The sequence below is a fragment of the Carlito syrichta genome, unplaced genomic scaffold (genome assembly GCF_000164805.1).
Source record: "Carlito syrichta isolate Samal-C Ts95f unplaced genomic scaffold, Tarsius_syrichta-2.0.1 Scaffold117897, whole genome shotgun sequence".
NCBI lineage: Eukaryota > Metazoa > Chordata > Mammalia > Primates > Tarsiidae > Carlito > Carlito syrichta.
In genome coordinates, this window is record NW_007061993.1 from 425,807 (window position 1) to 444,924 (window position 19,118).

General features: G+C 59.1%; 3 protein-coding genes across 3 annotated transcripts in view; 2 read left to right on the forward strand and 1 right to left on the reverse strand.

Moving 5' to 3' along the window:
- NKAIN4 (sodium/potassium transporting ATPase interacting 4) overlaps positions 1–5,694 on the forward strand; it is a 10,524-nt gene extending 4,830 nt beyond the window's left edge. Inside the window, 2 exon segments of the mRNA XM_021707216.1 lie at positions 4,197–4,263; positions 5,681–5,694. Coding sequence (XP_021562891.1) covers positions 4,197–4,263; positions 5,681–5,694 — 81 coding nt within the window.
- A 1,769-nt stretch (positions 5,695–7,463) lies between these two features.
- BIRC7 (baculoviral IAP repeat containing 7) lies at positions 7,464–10,778 on the reverse strand. Its single transcript, XM_008074785.1, has 6 exons — positions 10,430–10,778; positions 8,999–9,098; positions 8,573–8,654; positions 8,435–8,480; positions 7,808–7,879; positions 7,464–7,657 (listed from the first exon to the last, which is right to left on the reverse strand). The coding sequence occupies exons 1-6, from the start codon at positions 10,776–10,778 to the stop codon at positions 7,464–7,466; spliced, it is 843 nt and encodes a 280-aa protein (XP_008072976.1).
- A 6,938-nt stretch (positions 10,779–17,716) lies between these two features.
- The window catches only part of YTHDF1 (YTH N6-methyladenosine RNA binding protein 1), a 20,505-nt gene continuing 19,103 nt past the window's right edge, over positions 17,717–19,118 (forward strand). Inside the window, exon 1 of the mRNA XM_008074699.1 lies at positions 17,717–17,722. The gene's annotated coding sequence lies outside the window, so the exon portion shown is untranslated. The remainder of the gene's footprint in view (positions 17,723–19,118) is intronic.

Here is a 19,118-nt window from a genome sequence, read left to right on the forward strand (position 1 = left end):
AGCATGGCGCTGGGTCCCCAGAGCCTGCACCCCTAAAAGGAGTGAGCCTCAGGCTGCAGAGCCTGCCAGGACCCGGCCTTGGACATCCACGCTGGGACCTGGACATGGGGTGTGGCTTGCTGAGGTGTCCAGGGCCAGTGTGGGGCTGGGCCCCTTGGGGGACAAGACAGTCCCCCCGAGTCCAACTTTTCTTCTCTGTTCTTTCACAAGGACACTGGTTGCTGCACTGGGAGCCCCCTAACACATCCTGGTTCCATCCCAGTCATATTTGCAAAGACCCTCTTTCCACATTGGGCCATACTCACAGGTCCCACGTTAGGACTTGGATGGATGTGTCTGGGGATACAGCCCAGCCCACAGCAGGAATCCTCCAAGTCTCACATGAGCGTGGAGCAACAGACAGTGCCCCCAGGAGGAGCCGACCCAGCCCCTTTCCAGAGCTGAATGTGGTGCTTGCCTCGGTGAGTGGGAAGGGCCGGACCAGCCCAGGTCTCCCACATTAGGCTTGGCGATCCCAGGAGGAAGCGCACACGTCCTCCTGGCCGACTGTGTGGTGGGACCCACTCTCTCTGTCCTGCCTGTTCTATCTCATGCCCTGAGCCCACTGGCCACAGAATGCTGGCAAGACTTGGCAGGTGGGAAGCCCCTCAGCTTTGCTCAGAACCTCGGAGTGTGCACTTGGCAAGGCTGGCACCATTCATGTCCACCAGGCAGGGAGTCCCTGGCCCTGGCTAGAACTGAGGAGCACCATAGTTTGTGCAGAGGAGGCTCAGCCATCAGCCACCCCCTGCTGTGCTGCCTCGGTGAGCCCTGCATCCTCTCTGTGCCCCAGCCCCCACTTCTGTAAATGCCGATGTGCCAGTGCCTTTCCCAAGCATTGAGGATGATTCAGTGGGAAGTGGTGGCCAGCACTCAGCATGTGTGGAAAGCGCCCAGTCAGCATCTGGCATCATGAGCTTATGGGGCACAAGAGACGCTTCAGGCTCCCTGATTTACCCTTGTGCACATGGTGGTGTCAACACCAATGTGCCAGATGGGCATGGAGCCTATAGGGGAAAGTTCTGCCACCAGCGGCTGACCGTGGAAGCGGAATTCCAGAGCTGAGGATGTCATGGTGCGAGGATCCTGCGGGTTCCTGGTGGCCATGTGAACACCCAGGGTTCCTGCCTCCCTGCTCTTGTTGGCCCTGTGGAGACTTGTCCCTATGGCAGGACCCCGCGGGTCAGGGACCGTCTCCTACCACAGCCACTAGTGAGGCACAAAGGGGCCCTGATTGCCCGAAAACGCAGAGCGTGGTTCATCCTCTGGAGGAGAAGGAGCCAGTTTGCCAGGGGTGCTCGTCACAGCTCCAGACCTGGAACTCATGATGAGGCAGAAGGGAAACTGCACAGGAGTGCCTGAGGGCTTGCTGGTTGAGGTTGGAGGGAAGGGGTTTCTGTACACAACAGAGTGGGTAGAGGGAGTGGGGAAGGGGCACAGCCACCTGTTTGCTTCATCCTGAAGCAAACACCCTTGGAGTGGGGTCTGTGGGTCCAGGACATCCAGGTGGGGGGTGGGGAGAGTGGGGTATGGGGGAGCTTCAGGGTGAGGCTGAAGCTGGAGCTGGGAGGATGGATGGGAGCACAGTGGAAAGGGAGGGCTTCAGGGAGGCTCATGGCAGGGGCCACTGCACATCCCACATCGGGTGGGTGCCAGGCTGGAAGGAGCACCTTTCCAGAAGGACAAGAGCTCAGCTGTGTGCTCAGCATAGGTTCCTTCACTGGGGGATGGGGGTATAAGCCACAGAGAGGTCCAACCCCCAGTCTCAGCCATGGCCATAGCGTGGAACTAGCAAAGGCTATTTGGGAGGGCTTCCCAAGCTTGTCTCTTAATACGGGGATATAGTCTGCCCACCTTGCCGTGGGGGAGAGGTGTCCTGGTCCCGACTTGCCCCTGGAAACAGCTGGATCTCCAGGAAAGCAGCAGCTGGCCTGCCTGTGCCTGCAGGTGAGGCCTGGGGGCCACAGCACCCAAGCATCTCAACTTCAGGGCCTGGCACTGCGTGGCCTGTCCCCTTTGTGGGATAGTGGCCTACAAGGAGGGGACTGTTGGGCCAGGCCTGGGAGGGAGAAACCAAGACCAGGAGGTGAAGTTGATCTCCAGTTCATGCCTTTGCATGGTGGAATGCTCTGTGCATGCAGAGACAGTGTGCAGAAGCCCTGCTGCTGCTGCTTCTGACTGCCCTAGGTCATGGGACCGCAGTCACTATGCCTTCCTGTCCCTTCCTTGGCATGGGAGGTTCTATGACCTGAAGTGTTCTCAGCTGGTCCCCCTTTGGGGCTGTGATACCTCACAAACAATACCACTGTCTGCACCCCTACTGTGGCAGAAACCCCCATGGACTATCTTTTCTGTGGATACCTGACTCTGCCAGGGACAGAGATGGAGCACTTGGGCCGCACCATCCAGGGACTCGGGAAGGGTCTGTACACATATAGTGCCATGTCAGGGACCACACGGGATATGGCACTTTACAGGACTTGTAGCAGCCAAGGTGGTACTATTGGGGCCTGAGGGGGTATGGGAAGGAGGAGTCTCCAGGCCAGGGCCAGCAGAACTGTGGTCCTCTGGAGGCAGCCCTGGCACAAGGGCTGGGAGCCAGGCCTGTTTCTCCTCCCTTTGTCTTTCTCCCTTCTCCTGCTGGACTCCCTATTGGCCAATCGGAGCAGGGAGGAATGTGGAGAGAGGGTCTGCAGCGGTGGGGGGGGCACCTTGGACCCACTGTCAGCAGGACCTCACTCCTGAGGACCAACCAGCTGGATGGGTGTCATGCTGTATAAGGTTCCCTGGAAGACACAGACCTGACCTCCCTGGGTCACAGGGCAATGACCTCGCCCCTCCAGGGCTAGCTCCCAAGCATCCAGGCTCTATGGGAAAAGCTGCCTGTGTCCATCTGTCCCACCTGGTGGATGCATGGGGCCGGATGGTCTCTCTGGAGGGCACAAGAGGCTGCAGCCCTTCGATGGGGACCTCTTTAGCTGCCCTGGGATGTCAGGATGCTTTTAGCTATTGAGTCACAGCCAAGCCGTTCTGTGTTTGGCCGCTGCGTGTGTTGCCTATCAGCCCTGTTGTAAGTTGTTTTTTGTTTTTGTTTTTGTTTTTGAGTTGGAGTCTCACTCTGTCGCCCAGACTGGAGTGCAGTGGCTGCTCCCGGCCACCGCAGCCTTGACCTGCTGGGCTCCGGTGATCCTTCTGCTTCAGCCTTTCGAGTAGCCAGAATTACAGGCGTGCGCTACCACGCCCGGCTAATTTTTTTGATTTATTGTAGAGATGAGGTCTCGCCTGCCCAGGCGGGTCTCGAACCCGCGGGCTCAGGCAATCCACTCACCTCAGCCTCCCAAAGGCGCGGGATTATAGGCTGAGCCACCGAGCCCGGCATAAGTTGTTTTTTTTTAAAGATGGTGGAGCCTGGTAGGGAATAGCCATGCTCTGGGAGCCATCCTGTGGCGACTGGAGCCCTATACCTGCAGTGGCCCAGGGGCCTGTGCCGGGAAGGGATATGGGGTTAAGTGGCCTGGTCTCTCTCTGAGCACCTTCCACCGATCCTGGCTGGGAGCCTCTGCCCACCTGACCCCCGAGCCCACTATCTGGCCCAGAACCCCCTACTAGGCCTCAGGGCTTTCCTGCACTCTACCTGGCTCCATACTCCTTTAGTCACAGAGGCCTGCAGATGGCTACTCCAGAGAGGGGGAGGGTTGCTGGTCCCTGTTGGGTTATGGGAAAGAGGTGGAGGGCTGGCCTGGTGGGAGGGTCAGCCAGGCTCATCTAGGCTGGGGCTGGGTGTCCTCACCCTGCCGTACCAACACAGGCTGTCTTGGTCCTAACGTCTGTTATCCTCACCCACCTGCCCTTGCTGAGCAGGGTAGGAGGAGGCAGAGACACCTCCAGAGAGCTGAGGAGCCTACAGATTCACTCTCCCGCTCCATTTATAGAGGAAGAAACTGAGGCCCAGGAGAGGCGAGGTTTCAGTGTTCAGGGATCCACCAGGAGTGCCCTCCACTCCACATCCCCAGCAGTGCTCCCGCAGACTGGTCTAGTCATCCTCCCCCAGGCTGTCCTCACCCCCTCCCGCCCCCGCCATCTTCACCTCTGGCCGTCCTCACCCCAGCCGTCCTCATTGCCTGCCATCCTCACCCTGGCCTCTTGGTGTCTTCTAGCTGGTGGGCTTTGTGTACAGCTGCTACATGGTCAGCACATGGACAGAGGAAGAGGACAGCTATAAGTGTGGGTCCGCCGTGCCTCAGCCAAGGCCTGCCAGACACATCCAGTTGCAGACAGAGGGGGGAAGCAGACGCAGCCATGGAGGATGCATCTCCATGGTTCATGTTGGGTAGGGCCTGAGACCTCCCCATGTGTTGGTATTCTGTGTCCAGTAGGGTCCCTGCCACTGCTCTAGCCTGGGAAGACATGAGGGGGGTCCTGGCTTATGAACCTCAGGGCTCAACTTACCCCCAAGACTGAGAGCTGCTGGTTTCTCGGGCTGAGCCTGCCCTCACAGCCTCCAAGGTCTCACAACTTCCAGAACTGAGGCTCTGGTTCTCCAGGACTAGGCTGGCACACATGACCCTCAAGGCCCTCATGACCCCCGGCACTGAGGATTTCTGTCCTCCAAGGCCCAGCTGCCCTCATGACCCCTACAGTTGCTGCAGGTGGGAGGTCTGAGCCCCAAATCGACCGAGACACGGGCCATTCCAGTCTCCTGGTGGCCATGATGTCCACCCCAGGCCCTTGGGCTCACCCATACCCATCTCAGCAGCATTTTCATTTCCCTTCGCACAAAAGCCCCTGTCAGTTCTTGCTTTGTGATATGCAGGAGTCAGCGCTTGGGCACCTCGTTGGATCCCGGGCCCTGCCATAGTCTCAGGGGAGGCAGAAACCAGGCAGGATCTGGGCATGCCTGGGGTTCACTGCTTGTGTGGACAGAACCTTTCCTGGGGTCGGAATTGGAATTCCCCCCATCCCTAGGAATCCGGCGGCCACAGGATTCCACGTGTGTGCATGGCATCCTGCACCCAGCTCACTCTGCTGATGTGGCCTTTGCCATAACCTGCCCCATACCCAATCCTAGTCTGGAGTCAGAATAGGTGACTGGTGGTTCTTATCTTGGTAAAGCTGTACCTCCCAGGTCACCCAAGCCCCCAGGGACTCGTGCTGGCCTGTCTCTCACAGCCCTTGCCCTCCCACTGTGACCGTGAAGCCCATTCAGCAAGGGCTATCTATGGTAGCAGGAGCCCAGCTTCTGGGACAAAGAACCAGGGAACAAAGACCTTGCGGGGGGAGGGTGGGGGGTGTGGATCTCACGCAGGCCCCAAGCCAGGGATCCTGGCACATGACTGGGTTTAGCAGAACTTTCCACACTGGACAGATCTCAGGGAATTTTACCCCAGCTGGGGAGCCCGGGTGAGCCCTACTCCATTTGAGCCCTGCTGAGACCGTCGCTGAGATGTCAGCACACAGGGAGGAGGCACCTGCGACCCCTGCCACTTTGTCAGAGGCCCCAGACCCATTCCTTCTTGGGCTTTATTCCATTTGCATTTCAAGTTTTCCAGGAGACAGAACAGTACCCCCACCGGCACACAGCCCTCCCTTCCAGGCCCAGAAGTGGCTCCTTGGGTGCCCTGACCCCATGTTGCCCCCACAGGCCTGCATAAGTGAGGAAGCAGTGGATCGGCTTCTGTGGCCTCCAGATTCAGTGACCACCAAAGACCATGGCAGGAGCCCCCGAGCCTTGGGATGCCCCCAGCTTCCCTGCCTCCCACCTGGCACCCTAAGATGCTGGCAACACCTGTCCCACCTTCAGTGCTCAGATACCAGCTAGGTTGCAGGATACGGCCAGGGTTCAGGGCAAGACCTGGGCCATCTTCAAGGGTTAAGAAAGACTTTGTAGTTTCCTTTCTCCAAGAAAAATAGATAAGACATGAAAGGTAGAGAACTCACTCAGTCACCTCTGGCAGTACTGGAATGACAGACCTGTCCACAGTCGCTTGGGACTGCCAACGAGGAGACCCTCAGGAGTCTGTCTAGGGCCAGCTGACCCTGGGGCTGCACACACTGCTGCTGGGGGATGTGGGGGGGACAGTGTTGCCCCTCCAAGAGGTCAGCGTGAGTCCACTGTGCCCCCTTGAGCTTCTAGGGCCAAGTGGAAACCATGGACACACCAGACAGAGCCCCCCCATCCCAGGAGCTGAGGCTGATGGAGACCCAGGGTAGGGGCTGAGATGACCAGAAACCCTGGAGCCCAGGCCCTGTAGCACAGAGTGCTGGGTGGTGATGAGTGGGTGGCATCATTCATAAAGAGAGGTCTTGGGCAGATGGTCCCAGAGACCAACCCCCAGCAATCATGAAGTTGGTCAATAAACAGGAACATGGATCCAGCCCACCCTTCTACAGATACTGCACTAGGGTCATTGGGGTCTAATCTTGGGAGGGCCTGGGTTCATGCTGGGGTCTTTAAAGCACTGGGAGGATTAGAACACGAGATGGAAAATGAGGGGTGGGAAGAGGCGTCCTCAAGAGCAGGATGCCTTTGGGATGTGCCCTGGGTGGGGCAAGTGGGTGGACAGTGGCCAGAGTCTGAAACGACTGCTGAACACTCTTGGGAAACCCACTTTATTTATAATCAGAAGCACTGAACGTAGACCTGGTAGAGCCTCCCTACACCAAGCAGGCTGCCTGCTCCATCCTGGGCTGCAGCTGGGAGTTGGGCTGATCAGTGGTGGGTGGACAGCAGCGGCCCACCCAGCAGCCCACCTGGTCACCTGCAGTGCCTGGAGGGAGAAAAAGGGAGGGGTCAGTTTCTCCCCAAGGGCTTGTGCTCCAAGCGGGGCACTCAGGCCCCAGGGAGCTCCCTGCCATTTTATTGCCCCCCTCCCAAGGCTCTCACATCTTGAGGGTAGCTGCAGAAACCTTGAAAGTCCATGGCAGTCCCTGCTCTCCTGTTGGTCGAGGAGTCTGGGGGTGTCCCCTGACTTCTCTAACCATGCTTCATACCCACCTGTGCATTCCCACCAGGCCCTGGCTCCCTGGTGGAGATGGGTCCAAGGCTCATTCCCGCTAGCTGAAACTCAACCCAGCCCATCCCCTCATGCCTTCAGAGCCACCCTCTCTGGCTGACTGCTGCCATGTGCCTGGCTGGAGAAACACCTTGTCCCCCTTGACCATTGAGGAAAGTTGGGGCAGAGGCGAGTCCAGCAGGTATCATTCAATGTGTCCAAACAGTGGAGGTGGCCGCCCAAGGTGCCATGTTGGGAAAGATTGGGTGAGTGTCTGGGCATCAGGAGAAGGCAAGGTTGACAAGGTGCTGTCAGTCAGTGGGGCAAGAGGATAGGCTGCCACCACCTCCCAGGAGTGTTGCACCCCAGTCAGGAGGGCGGGCCTGGCTGCTCTGGAGGCCTGGTAGCGGGTGGCTTGGGTGCTCACCTCACTTAGGACAGGAAGGTGCGCACACGGCTGCGGACAGGGGCCCGGCAGATGGGGCACAGCTGCAGGCTGGGAGCACACTCGGCACAGACCAGGTGACCGCAGGGCACGAAGACGACGCTCACAGCATGATCCAGGCACACCTTGCAAGTCCGTTCCTCCCTCAGCCTCCGCAGCTGCTCTTCCGCATCCCCGATTCCTGGGGGCTCAAGAAGCCACCGTACCCTCTGGGCCTGGGCTCAGCTGGCCTCACCAAGGATGGGCCTGTGATGTGTCCCCACCCTGGCTCCACCCTCTGCCCCACTGGGTGCCATCTGTCCCCCCACCCCAGCAGGTCCTGGGGCTGCACCTGGCTCCTGGGCGCCTTCAGACTGGCCCTCTCTTCTGGGTGTCAGCAGCTCAGGGTCCCCATGGGTGGGAGCTGTGAGCAGGTAGGGTAGACTTGAGGCCTAGCCCTGAGGTGAAAGCCAGGCCCTGCCCAGAGACTGGGTGGTGGCCTCTGAGGTCGGGTTCTGATCTGGAAGGGTCAGGCTGTGACTGCAGGGGCCCTGCCCAGACACTTGTCTTCCCTCCCCTCCCACAGCACAGGACTTCAGCGGTTTCCTTGAGGGACCATTAATGCACTGCCCTCAGCCAGGGCGCCCTGCTCATTCACCCCTTGGGCAGTGGCCATAGACGCTGTGTGCTGGACACCATGGGGGTGGTGAGGCCGGGCAATGACTGTGCCCAGAGTTGGGGTTCCAGAGAATTGAGTTGGGAGGCAAGTGGGGGTGGGGGATGGGAGTGGCCCCTCTGGCCCTGCTGCCCCTCCCCTGCCCACAGTGGGCATGGCCTCTCATGAGGCCAACCCAGGTAGCAGCCTCACACCCCCAGGCAGTCTTGCCCTCCTGCTGCCAGGCAGGGTGGGGATACCCAGAGGCCTCTGCTGTGGCACAATCTGCAGGTGCCCCAGAAATGCCACACAAGTGGCTCTCACCGGAGGGGGCGGTAGGGGCTGCATCTTCTGCTTCTTCCCATGGGTCCTGGAAGGGGCCAGAGAGTACCTATCCTTGAGTACACAGAAGTGGGTTCCTAGCTTTCCGGCCCCAGAACCCCGAGGAGAGGCAGCACCCACCCAGAGGCCAAGCAGGTGGGCATGAGTTTCCTGGACGCTGTGCACAAAGTCTCTTCCTTTTGCCTGGAGCAAGAATTGGCACCTGCAGAAAGTGGGTGTAGAAGTCCCGCGGCTCATGGGCTGGGTTGTCTGTGCCCCCACTGTCAAGTTCAAGCCCTTGGGACCTGGGCAGGAGTTGTGCCTCTTGCCTCCCCCCCACAATGCCCTGGGCAGCCCCTGCTGGGAAGGCTGCTCTGGTGATGGGCATCAGGGAGGGGTTGGGGACACGCGTGCCTGCACCACAGTGCTCCCAAAGGACTCCTGTGGGGAAAGCTGGTATCCCTGATATCCTGGGACAGTGGGGCTGGGGGTGACTGGACAGAGTCCTTCAGGGCCCATCCAAGCCCAACCCCATGCCCAGGCCTGGGAGCCACCCACAGCTGTTACCTGGGGAACCACCTGGCATGCTCGGTCCAGGGGTCATCCCCTTGCTTCCAGCTCTGCAGACCTCCGTAGCAGAAGAAGCACCTCACCTTGTCCTGCTGGCCTGGGGTATGGCAGAGATGTGGGTCCCAGTTGGCTCCTGTCCAGCCCCACAGCTGTCCCCCAAGTCAGAACTTCAGATAGGGGGTGTGTTCCAAGGTGACAGCAGGGAGAAAGGGGCAGGTGGGACCATATTCAGAGGCTCACAAGTCGTTTCTTGTGTCAAAGATGACACAGGGATAATGTCTGGGTGCTCGCCAGGATGGCCAGGAATGTTCCAGAAACCACTGAGCTGACACATTGTCCACCAAGCTGGGTGAGGGAGGGGGTGGGGACATCTGTAGCCCTGGGGGACAGGGCCCCAGGTCTCCACCTCCCTTGGTTGGATTCCCAGTGAGGAAGAAAGGGGGCTGCCTTCAATGCTGATCTGGTGCCAAGCTTGGTTTTAGGGGCTTGTGCCTCCTTTTGGAGGTGGAGCATCATTCTGGACCTCCCTGGAGGCCTGCCCCCCTCACTATGAGCTGAGCTCATAGGTGAGGTCAGCTACAGGCACATCCCAACACCTGACTGCTAAGGGCCCCTCCCTGGGGCCCCTGTGCCTCCTGCCCACCTTGGTCTGCTGAGCCTCGGACCTCCAGGGAGGCAGGTGAGCTGGGCCCGCCCCTTGCCAGGTGACTCCCAACTGTCCCAGCATCTAACCCTCCCCCTCAGTGTCCAGTTGTCATATGTGGCCCAGCCTCTTCCCAGGACAGCACCTGGGAAGGTGAGGACGAGCCCACCAGTGACAATGACCACAATGTGCCTGCGCTTACAAAGCAAGTCCTGCTGCCCCAACCCTCAGTCAGGAAGGGGCAGAGCTGGGACTTGAACACATAGCCCCCAGTTGTAGGGCCCCTGCAGGCCAAAGCCGAGCCTACTGAAAGCAGCCCAGAGGAGCCCAGAGACGTTTCCATGGGCTGCACATCAGGACTTGGGGCCAGTCACCACCTGCATTGGTCACCCTGTGATTCTGTCTCTGAAATCTCTACTGGCTCTGGGGATACAGACATGGGGTGACAGGGAAGGCTCTGGGCAGTGGTGGCCCCAGGAGGGACCTGAGGCAACTGGGTGGGGGGATGCCTGCAGGACCAGGCTGGCAGCCTCCACAGCCGATATGCCCCACCGTGGCCAAGGTGAGCCCCTCCCCTGTGAACCACAGTCTGAGCATTCAGCCAGCAGAGACTGGGAGTGGGGCAGGCTTGAGGACATGCTAGAGAGGGGCTGCAGAACCACCACCCCGTTCATGGGACCAGCCCCTCCCTGTTGTGGGGGATGGGCACTATGCAGCAGGTAAAGCCCTGGACTGGATGGATCCAGAATAGTGCCCAGGGCAGCAGCAGGGGCCCTGGGACCTACCTGTGTGAAAGAAGCCGGCAGCAGCCAGCAGCTCAGGCTGTACACCCGCTGTCAGGGGCCAGTTGCAGAAGGAGGCCAGTCGCAGCTCCTCAGAGCCCATGCTGGGGAAGGCAGGCCCCCCGGGCCAGGCTGCCCCAGCCCCCTCTTCTTCTTCCTCCTCTGCCAGGGGGCGCAGCTGGCCCAGGATCTGCCCATCCACGTGGTCCTGGCCTCCTGGGCGGTCCTGGTCCTGGACATGGCCGTGCAGAAAGTGGGTTCTGCTGTACTCTGGCGCGGGACCCTCCCCAGCTGCCCCGCAGCTCAGGTCTGGGCCTTGGTGCAAATGTTTGGCCCTGTCTTCAGGCCCCATGGAGGTCACACCAGCTCCAACCAGATCTACGGTAGGGATCTCACACCAGGCGGCTGGTCCTGGAATATGTCCAGCCGGCCCGTCTCAGGGTGCCTGACCCCAGGCCTCCCTGGGGACAGTGAGGCAGGCACGGGCCTGCCACCAGTGCCCCGGGCAGGGGAGCATCTGGGGCCTGCTGCTTTCTGGAAGAGGCCAGGGTAGCCGTGGGGGTCACATGGTCTCTGCAGTGAGGGCGTGTCATGAGGCCCCCTGGCAGGGCCTCAGTGAGGCCAGCCCTGTTCCACTCCCTGGGGTAGATGATGGCACCTAGAACAAGGGGGACTGGGTGGCGTATGGAGACTCCCCAGGCACCTTCCAGAGGGATGGTGCTGGCCCAGGACCTGGAGGAGGAGGGTGGGGCTGCAGGGGATGTCTCCAGTGGGCCTGGCCAGATTGGATGCCTGTCAAAGCCTCCCGAAACTGATCATTAATGCTCAAGTAAACACAGATGAGCTATGCCTGTTGGCAGGGGAGGAGAATCCACACCCGGCTGGGATGGCTCTGGCTGCTCAGGTGCCTGGTGCTGTGTCAGGGGCCGACCCAGCAGGCTGGCAGACAAGCAGGGAGACAAGTTGCCTGGTATCCTCCTCTAAAACACCTCTCTGCCCCATGGGCCTCCACAGGTCCAGAGAAGACTGACTCCCATCCTCAGACCATGAAGAATCAGAAGACAGATGGGCCTGGTCTGTCCTGGGGAGGGAGCCAGGCCTGAGTTCAACCCCCTCCCTTCCCCCCACCCCCTCCCTGTCTCCTACCCCCATCTCTCCTCTTCCTCTTCCCTCCCCTATCCCCATCTGCCTTGGCCAAAGGGATCACAGGCTGACAGGGGAGGATTAAACTTTTAGGCACATAAACCAGTTCCCCTGTAGCTAGGCAGGGGAGAGTGTTCCTGCTTGTGCCAGGGGTCCTAGCACATGTTGTGAACAGGGGCGTTGGGTGCACCCTTTCCCATCTCTCTCCTGCTTGAGAGAGCTCTCAGCGTCCCTGCTGGAAGCAGCTGACTGCCCCCTCCTTTCCTGTGTGGTGTCCCCCTGCAACCCAGAGTCCTCCTGGTGCAGGAGCCTCCTCTACCTGTGGCCACAGAACTAGGACTCCAGCTGGCTGCAGGGCCCTGGGCACCCTTGTCAGAGGCCTGTAAGTGGAGCTTCGGGCTTTGAGGTTGCAAGAGCATGATGTAGACCAGTGGTCTCCAACCCTTTTGGCCTCAGGGGCCGGTTTCATGGAAGACGATATTTCCATGGATAGGGGTAGGGGATGGCTTCAGGATGATTCAAGCACATAACATTTATTGTGTACTTTATTTCTATTATTATTACACTGGAATATATAATGAAGTAATTGTACAGCTCACCATTAAAAAAAAAGGCACGAGTGGAAGTGCCACGTGCAGACTAAGATAAGTTCTGGGTTCTGGCGTAAAGCCTGCCCCCAGATGCAGCTGCCCAGTTGAAATGCATTGAGTCACCTGCCACTCACCAGAAGGGTTTTGAGGAGTCTGCAAGCAATTGGTTTATTATGGTCTCTGTGCAGTCACACTTTACTGCTAATGTTCATCTGTATTTTCAGTCACTCCTCAGCATTAGCATCACCACCTCTGCTCCACCACAGATTATCAGGCATTAGATTCTCATAAGGAGTGCACACATGTGCGGTTCACATTAGAGTTCATGCTTCTATGAGAATCTAATGCCACCGTTGATCTGACAGCAGGTGGAGCTCAGGTGGTATTGCAAGCGATGGGGAGTGGCTGTAAATTCAGATGAAGCTTTGCTCGCTTACTGGCCACTCACCTCTGCTGTGTTGCCCAGCTCCTAACAGGCCATGCTGGTCCATGGCCCAGGGATTGGGGACCCCTGATGTAGATGGAGGGGGCAGGTGGGGGCCAGGACACAAGTGCTGTGCCAGCAGCCTCCAGTGCTGGAACCCCAGAATCCCAGTGTCCTCCCTGTCTGCCTGAACTCCCTTTGTGATCTTACTTGGACCCGGTGCCACCATCTGAAGTCCACAAAGCCTTATAGCCACAGCACCACCCCCCACCACCAGGCACTTGGGGGAGAAGCATGCCAGGCAGGATGTGTGTTCACATTCAGGCTCCAAAGGTTCATGCCTTGGAGCCTGGAAGGAACCACGCCTGGAGAGTGCCATGAAGACTTTTGGAAAGGACAGAGCAAGAGAGAGAGAAGGCAGGGAGAGAAGAAGGGGGGGAGGGAAAGGAGGAAGGGAAGGGGGAGGAAAGGAAGGGAGGGAGGGGAGGAGGGAAAGGAGGGAGGGAAGGAGGAAGGAGGGAAGGGAGGGAGGAGAGGAGAGGGAGGAAGAAGGAGGGAGGGGAGGGGAGGAAGGAGAAAGAGGAATGGGAGGAGGGAAGGAAGGGAGGGGAGTAGGGAAGGAGAAGGGGGAGCGTGTGAGGAGAGCACAGTATCTTGCTCTGTCCCTGTAGAACACAGGTGATGTCCCTGTGCAATTCCTTCCCCGAGCCTGGGTTGCACTCTCTGGAGCAAATCCCCAAAGAAAGATAGTGTAAGGGCTTCGCTGGGGGGGGTCTCCCTAGGCAGCACTAGGAAGGAGTGGCTGTGTTCCTGAGGGCCACTGTCCTGAGCACCCTGCTTCCCAGGGGCTCTCCAGGTGTCCTGTCAAGAGCCAAGCGTCTGGCTGGAGTCCCGGGCTCTGGGCCTCAGGCTGAGGCCACTGGGCACTGTGGCTCCTGGTTAGGGCCAGAGTGCCATGGGCAGAGTTGCAAGAGGCCAGCAGGGGGCGCACAGAGAAGGTGAGCACTTGGCCAGGACTGCCTGCCAGGGCTGCCTTACCCGGCTTGCTGGACTGGGCTGGGCTGGACTCCAAGGTGGGGCACCGTTTGAATGTAGCTGTCTGTACCATGCCTTGGTGGCTGCAGTCTGACTGGGGTCTACTTATTCTCTGGGCATGCTTGTCCTGGCCTGGGCTGGGAGACAGCGTCATCTGGAAGCCCATTCAGTCCCGCTGAGTTGGGCCCTTCCTGCCCCTTCCCACGCCTCTGTCCCCCATGGAGCTGAGCTGGGGGGTGGCCTGAGACTAGGGATGGACAGAAGTCCTCCTTGCTGGGGAGGAAGGGCAGGAGCAGTGGCCCTCTGTTCCCATAGTCCTGCAGGCTCCAAACGTCCACTGGCCAGCCCTGTTGTCTATGTCCTTCTGGGCATCGTTTGGAAACACGAGAGGGCCCATCTCTGGCCCCAGATCCCAGTCTGGGCATCCAGGAGACTGCTGGTCTCAACTTCAGGAAGGGCAGGATCAGGGATCTTGGGCCACATGGAGGTGCTGGAAGTAAGAGGCTACAGGGCACAGATTCCACCTTGCACTCCGCAACTCTAGGTGAGGCTTAAGGAGTGAGTGGATGGTAGGGGCTGGCAAACCTCTCAAGTGTCAGGGTCTTAGCCTCACCTGGAAAGGGTGGCCTCACTGGGGAGGGCGGGCTGGCCTGGAGGAATGTCACCAATTCCACCCCTGGGGACTTGGGTTCCTCTGGTCTGGGGGTTGGCATGGGTGTTAAATGGAGCCCCCGGAGGAGTGAAGGACCAGTCTTGAACATCACTGCCTGGGGTCTGAGCTTGCGTGTCCAAGACAGTCACCACATTTGAACGTGATCAAGAGTAAATAAAACTGAACATGCAGTTTCTCAATTTCAAATGCTCAACAACTGACGTGGCTGTTTGCCACCTACTGGACAGCACAGCCCAGAACTTATGGAAACCCAGCAGGTAAGGCCCACTACACTCTGAGGGAGGGGTGAGGCCCTCGGCATCCCCTGCCTCCTGCCTGGGGAAATAGAGGCAGGTAGATGGGGAGCCAGGAGGCCACTGAGCCCTGAGGGGTCTAACTCCTGGTTCAGAGCTCCCTCTACTGGACATAAGGGAGGTGACAGCACAGGAGTGATGGGGCCTCGGAGCCCTGGACGCAGGCCCTGCAGACAATGACCAGGGTGGTCCCACCTTCCCAAGTGAGCATGAGACTCGGGGAGCAGTGGGGAGGGGTTGTGGGTGGGAGGGGGTGAAGCCCAGAGAGGTTTCTGAGGGGAGGGGGGCTGTGGGACAGGGCAAGGGACTGCAGGGGCAGGCACATACACTCAATGACATAAGTGTGCCCTGGACATGGTCCCAAGCAGGGAGTTGGAGCCTGGGGAGAAGTCCTGGGGGTGGCCAACTCAGACGTCCCTTCCCCTCAGGCTCTGGCACGCAGGTCATGCTGAGGCCCTGGGCGAAGGGTCCTCTGCCTGCTGACCACACCTTGCAGCCCTGCACAACAAATGTCTCATACAACCTTCCTTGGGGCAGTCCTTGGGACTGGTTCAGACCAGATGGACCGCCTGCACCAAGGCTCAAGACTATAGGTCATATCCAGTTCATGAGACCACTAAAACCCCACCCTCAGTGGTAAATCCCAGCTATCCTGTATCTATGAGACGTGTGTAAGCGAGAGCTATCCTTGCCCTTGGCTGGCTGAACCGGTCCACCATCCTTGAGATGCTGTTGACCCCTGCGCCCTCAACATGGAATATGGCCCCCTTCCGCCCAGTGCCACTCCTGCCCCACGACCCTGCATTTCCTGAATAAAGCCCCTGTCTGGTTTGTTGTCTCCGGGTCATTTCTTTGGCCTCTCCAACACAGGGCCTTCCATTTTGGGGTTTTGAGGGGTCTGGAACAACAAGCAGGAGGGGGCACAGCATGAGGGGATCGGTGTGGAGTGGGTGAGCTGGGAGAGGATGAGAGGCCTGCCTGAAGTTAGACAGCCAGGTGGTGTGGGGTCCTTGTCTGTCGTTGGGGGCACAGGCTGGGCAATGACCAACACGGTCTCAAGACTGCTGGGCCACCCAGAGACATCACCAAAGCCTTGTGACCCCCTGTTTCCGCTCAGGACACAAGGAGCAATCTGTTCCTATGAGGGAGAACAGCTGGCCCTGAAACCTCCATGCTGGGTGGCCTCTCTTTCCTGGGCCAGGAGCTTGGAGGGGTGAAGGGATGAGCCTCAGTTCGTCGGGCAGCAGATGTGGCCCTGGTGGTTACAGGAGACTCAGCTCCTGGCTTCCAGGGGAATTGTCCCAGGTCCCCACCAAGTTAAAGCCTTCCACCTGGGGCTGGCCTGAGGCCCTGCCTTCCCTGCTGGTGTGCTGCCTGTTCTCTGTCGCCCCAGACCTCTGCTGTCCCTGCTCTGGGCAATCCTCCCCCACTATCTGCATTTCCGGGCCAGCAGGGAGGTAGTGGGGTGGGTCTGGGTGGCAGCTGTTAGATCTCGCTGGCCAATTCCCAGGTCGCCAGACTTCTGGGCAATGATGGCACCTTCTCAGGCCTCACACTGTGGGGGCTGCACCTTTGGTCCACACTTGTGAGTGGCCCCCACTCGGTCCCAAGACACCCCCCCAATCTTTCTGTTGGTGTCACTGCTAGACCTCACCAGTGACCCTGCAGTGGCTGAAGTGTGTCCTCAAAATTCATGCCACTCAGTATGGTGAAGGTGACATTATTTGGAGATAGTCTTTACAGATGTAATTACCCTTTTTTTTTTTTTTTTTAAGAGACAAGGTCTTGCTCTGTTGCCCAGGCTGGAGGGCTCCCATGCCATCCATAGCTCATGGCAGCCTCAACCTCCTGGGCTCAGGTGATTCTCCTGCATAGGCCTCCTGAGCAGCTGAGACTAGAGGCACACGTCACCATGCCCAGCCAACTTTTAAATTTTCTAGAGACAGGGTCTCTCTGTAATTATGATCGTGTGTGGCAGCTCACACCTATAATCCCAGCTGGGAGGCCCAGGTGAGAGGACTGCCTGTGTCCATGGGTTCGAGACCAGCCTGGGCAACTTGGCGAGACCTCATCTCTACAATAAATTAAAACAAAAATTTTGTTCTGTATTGCCCTGGCTGGTCTCAAACTCCTTGTTTGAAACAATCCTGCCTCAGCTTCCCAAAGTGCTGGGATTCCAGGTATGAGCTGCCACACACGGCCATAATTACATTAGGATGAGGTTATCCTGGATCAGGGTGAGCCCTGGATCCAATGATGTCTGTCCTCATAAGAAGAGACTCAGAAAGACAAAAGAGGAAAAGGCCAAGAGACGAGGTGGAGATAGGAAGCTGAGGAAGGCTTGCTGGCTAACCCCAGAGGCTGAAGGAGGTGAAAAGACCCTCCCCTAGGGCCCTGGAAGGAGCCCGTGTCTCCATTTCAGCCCAGAAATGCTGCTTTCAGACTTCTGGCCTCCCCTAATGGGAGAGAATACGTTTCTGTGTTTTTAAGCCACCCAATTTGTGGTACTTTGCTAAAACACCCCTAGGGTCCTGCACTGTCACTGCTGAGTCATCCAAGAGGTCACCTAAGCTCTGAGTGGCCACTTCCTGCAGTGCCAATGTGGCCTCCGATGGCTGCTGGGACACTTGTGAGTGAAGGCAGCAGTAAGAGTTGGCATTTCCAGATCCCTGGCGGGTGCCGGGATCTACACATACAACTATGCTTCATACAGCACAGGAGGGAAGGCCTGAGGGCTGTGTGGCCCTGAACCCCAGTGGCAACCACTGCACCGTCCTGCCTGAGGGACATGAGCTAGGAAGAGGGCAGAAGCTCCAAAAGGTCCGAGTGTCCCCTCTGACCACCCAGACACTCCCTTGCCATGGTCACGGCTGCCCTGCTGTTCGGGGCTCGGGGAAGCAGGCCCACAGCCCTCTCACCACGGAGGCAGGTGGCAGGGCTGCAATAGGCACATATGAGCTCTGCCCCTCAGCAGCCCCACTGGCCCCTCCAATCCCACACCCTTTCCCCATGTCTGCCACCGTTGGACATGTGCTGTTCATTACTGGATCTACACCAAATGTGTGGGCTTCATCTTGGCATGAGCCGCCCATGGCCCAAGCATCTCAAAGTCCCAGTGGACCCAGATTTGTGTTTGAGGTTCCTAGCTCTGTGGAGGGGAAACAGGACCGGACTTTGGCCAGGCAGGCCCCGGGGAGACCTGATGATGAGCAAATCGGAGCAGCAGCCCTTCCGGAGGCTGAGTGGTCCCTGGTACAGTTTTCATTTCCTTCCTGTGGCAGTGAGAGAGCTGTCAGTGTTCTGCTGTCTGGGCCGCCAGGCTTGGAGCCTGTCTTGGGAGTCCGCTGTGGTCCCTGAGGTCCCAGTTCACTCTGCTTAGCGCATCTGCCTGGGGCCCCTTTGAGAATGCTCCTGTTGCCTGCCTGCCTGACACCTGTCCTGGGCCAGCATTCCACGTTTCTCCCCTTCAATGGGAGGAAGACTGGACCCAGGTCCCGACCTTGGTTACACCTGCCAGATTGCCAGAAAGAAAAACAACCATCTGGGTGCCTCTGTGGGGAGTGGCCACAGGGGCAGCAAAACGGACGCTGGCTGCAGGGAGCTGGGGTTCAACACTTGATGGAAGGGCGTCCAGGCTGGAGACATGGAGGGGACCAGGGAGTGAGAACAGGGCCTCTTCACACAGTTGGATCCAAGAAGGGGCTGTTTGCTCTCAAACAAAGAACAGGAATCTCCTTGCCTGGCTTGAGCCAGGTCACAAAATTTGGCTGGTCTCTTTTCCTCCTAGTGATGATATCAGAGCCAAGAAACTAATATGGGCTGGGTGCGGTGGCCCATGCCCGTGTCCCAGTACTCTGGGAGGCCAAGGCTGGAGGATCGCTTGAGCCTAAAAGTTCAAGATCAGTCTGGGCAACGTAGTGAGACCCTCATCTCTGGAAAAAATAAAATAAGATAATCTAGTAGATGGACTTGGCTATTGCAGGCTCAGGGGCGCATTCACAAAGCTGCCGCCCGGGGTGAAGCCAGGCCGCAGGCAGCGTGGACAAGGTCCGGAGGACCGCGGGGAAGGGCCGGAGTACCCCGGGTCACGCAGGGGACGACGCGCGCGGGGGACGTGGGACAGGCAGAAGCCGGCGGCGGGCCAGGGAATGGGGAGCAAGCGACCGGCTTTGACCCGCCCCAATCCAGCTGTCCTATTGGCACGGAGGTTCTTCTTCCGGCCTAGGGGAAAACCACATGGACCGACAGCGCCCGCAGCGCGCCCCGCGTCGGGGGCTGCGATCCGCTTCTGCGGTGGATGCCACCGGGGCGTGAAGACCTGCGCACACTGGGCTGCAGCCCTCCCGCCCTTCCCCCAGGCCCCGCGGCGCCCACGTGACTTCCCGGGCTTGCCTCTCTTCCCCCGCCGCGGCCCCGCGAGCGAGATAGGGACCCGGGCACCAAATCCGTCCCGCACGGCGGCAGTGCGCAGGCGCGGAGCGTGGTGTCCCGCGCCGTTCCCGGCCTGCCCCGCGCACGCTGACGTCGCGCAGCC

Bases quoted from the DNA above. Each gene is read 5' to 3' on its own strand.
- BIRC7 (XM_008074785.1), bottom strand. From the start codon at position 10,778: ATGGGGCCTGAAGACAGGGCCAAACATTTGCACCAAGGCCCAGACCTG. The intron at 8,481-8,572 runs GTGGGTGCTGCC...GGCCCCTTCCAG, and splicing joins CCCACCTGCTTGGCCTCTGG to GACCCATGGGAAGAAGCAGA. The intron at 7,658-7,807 runs GTGCAGCCCCAG...TTGAGCCCCCAG, and splicing joins TGAAGGCGCCCAGGAGCCAG to GAATCGGGGATGCGGAAGAG.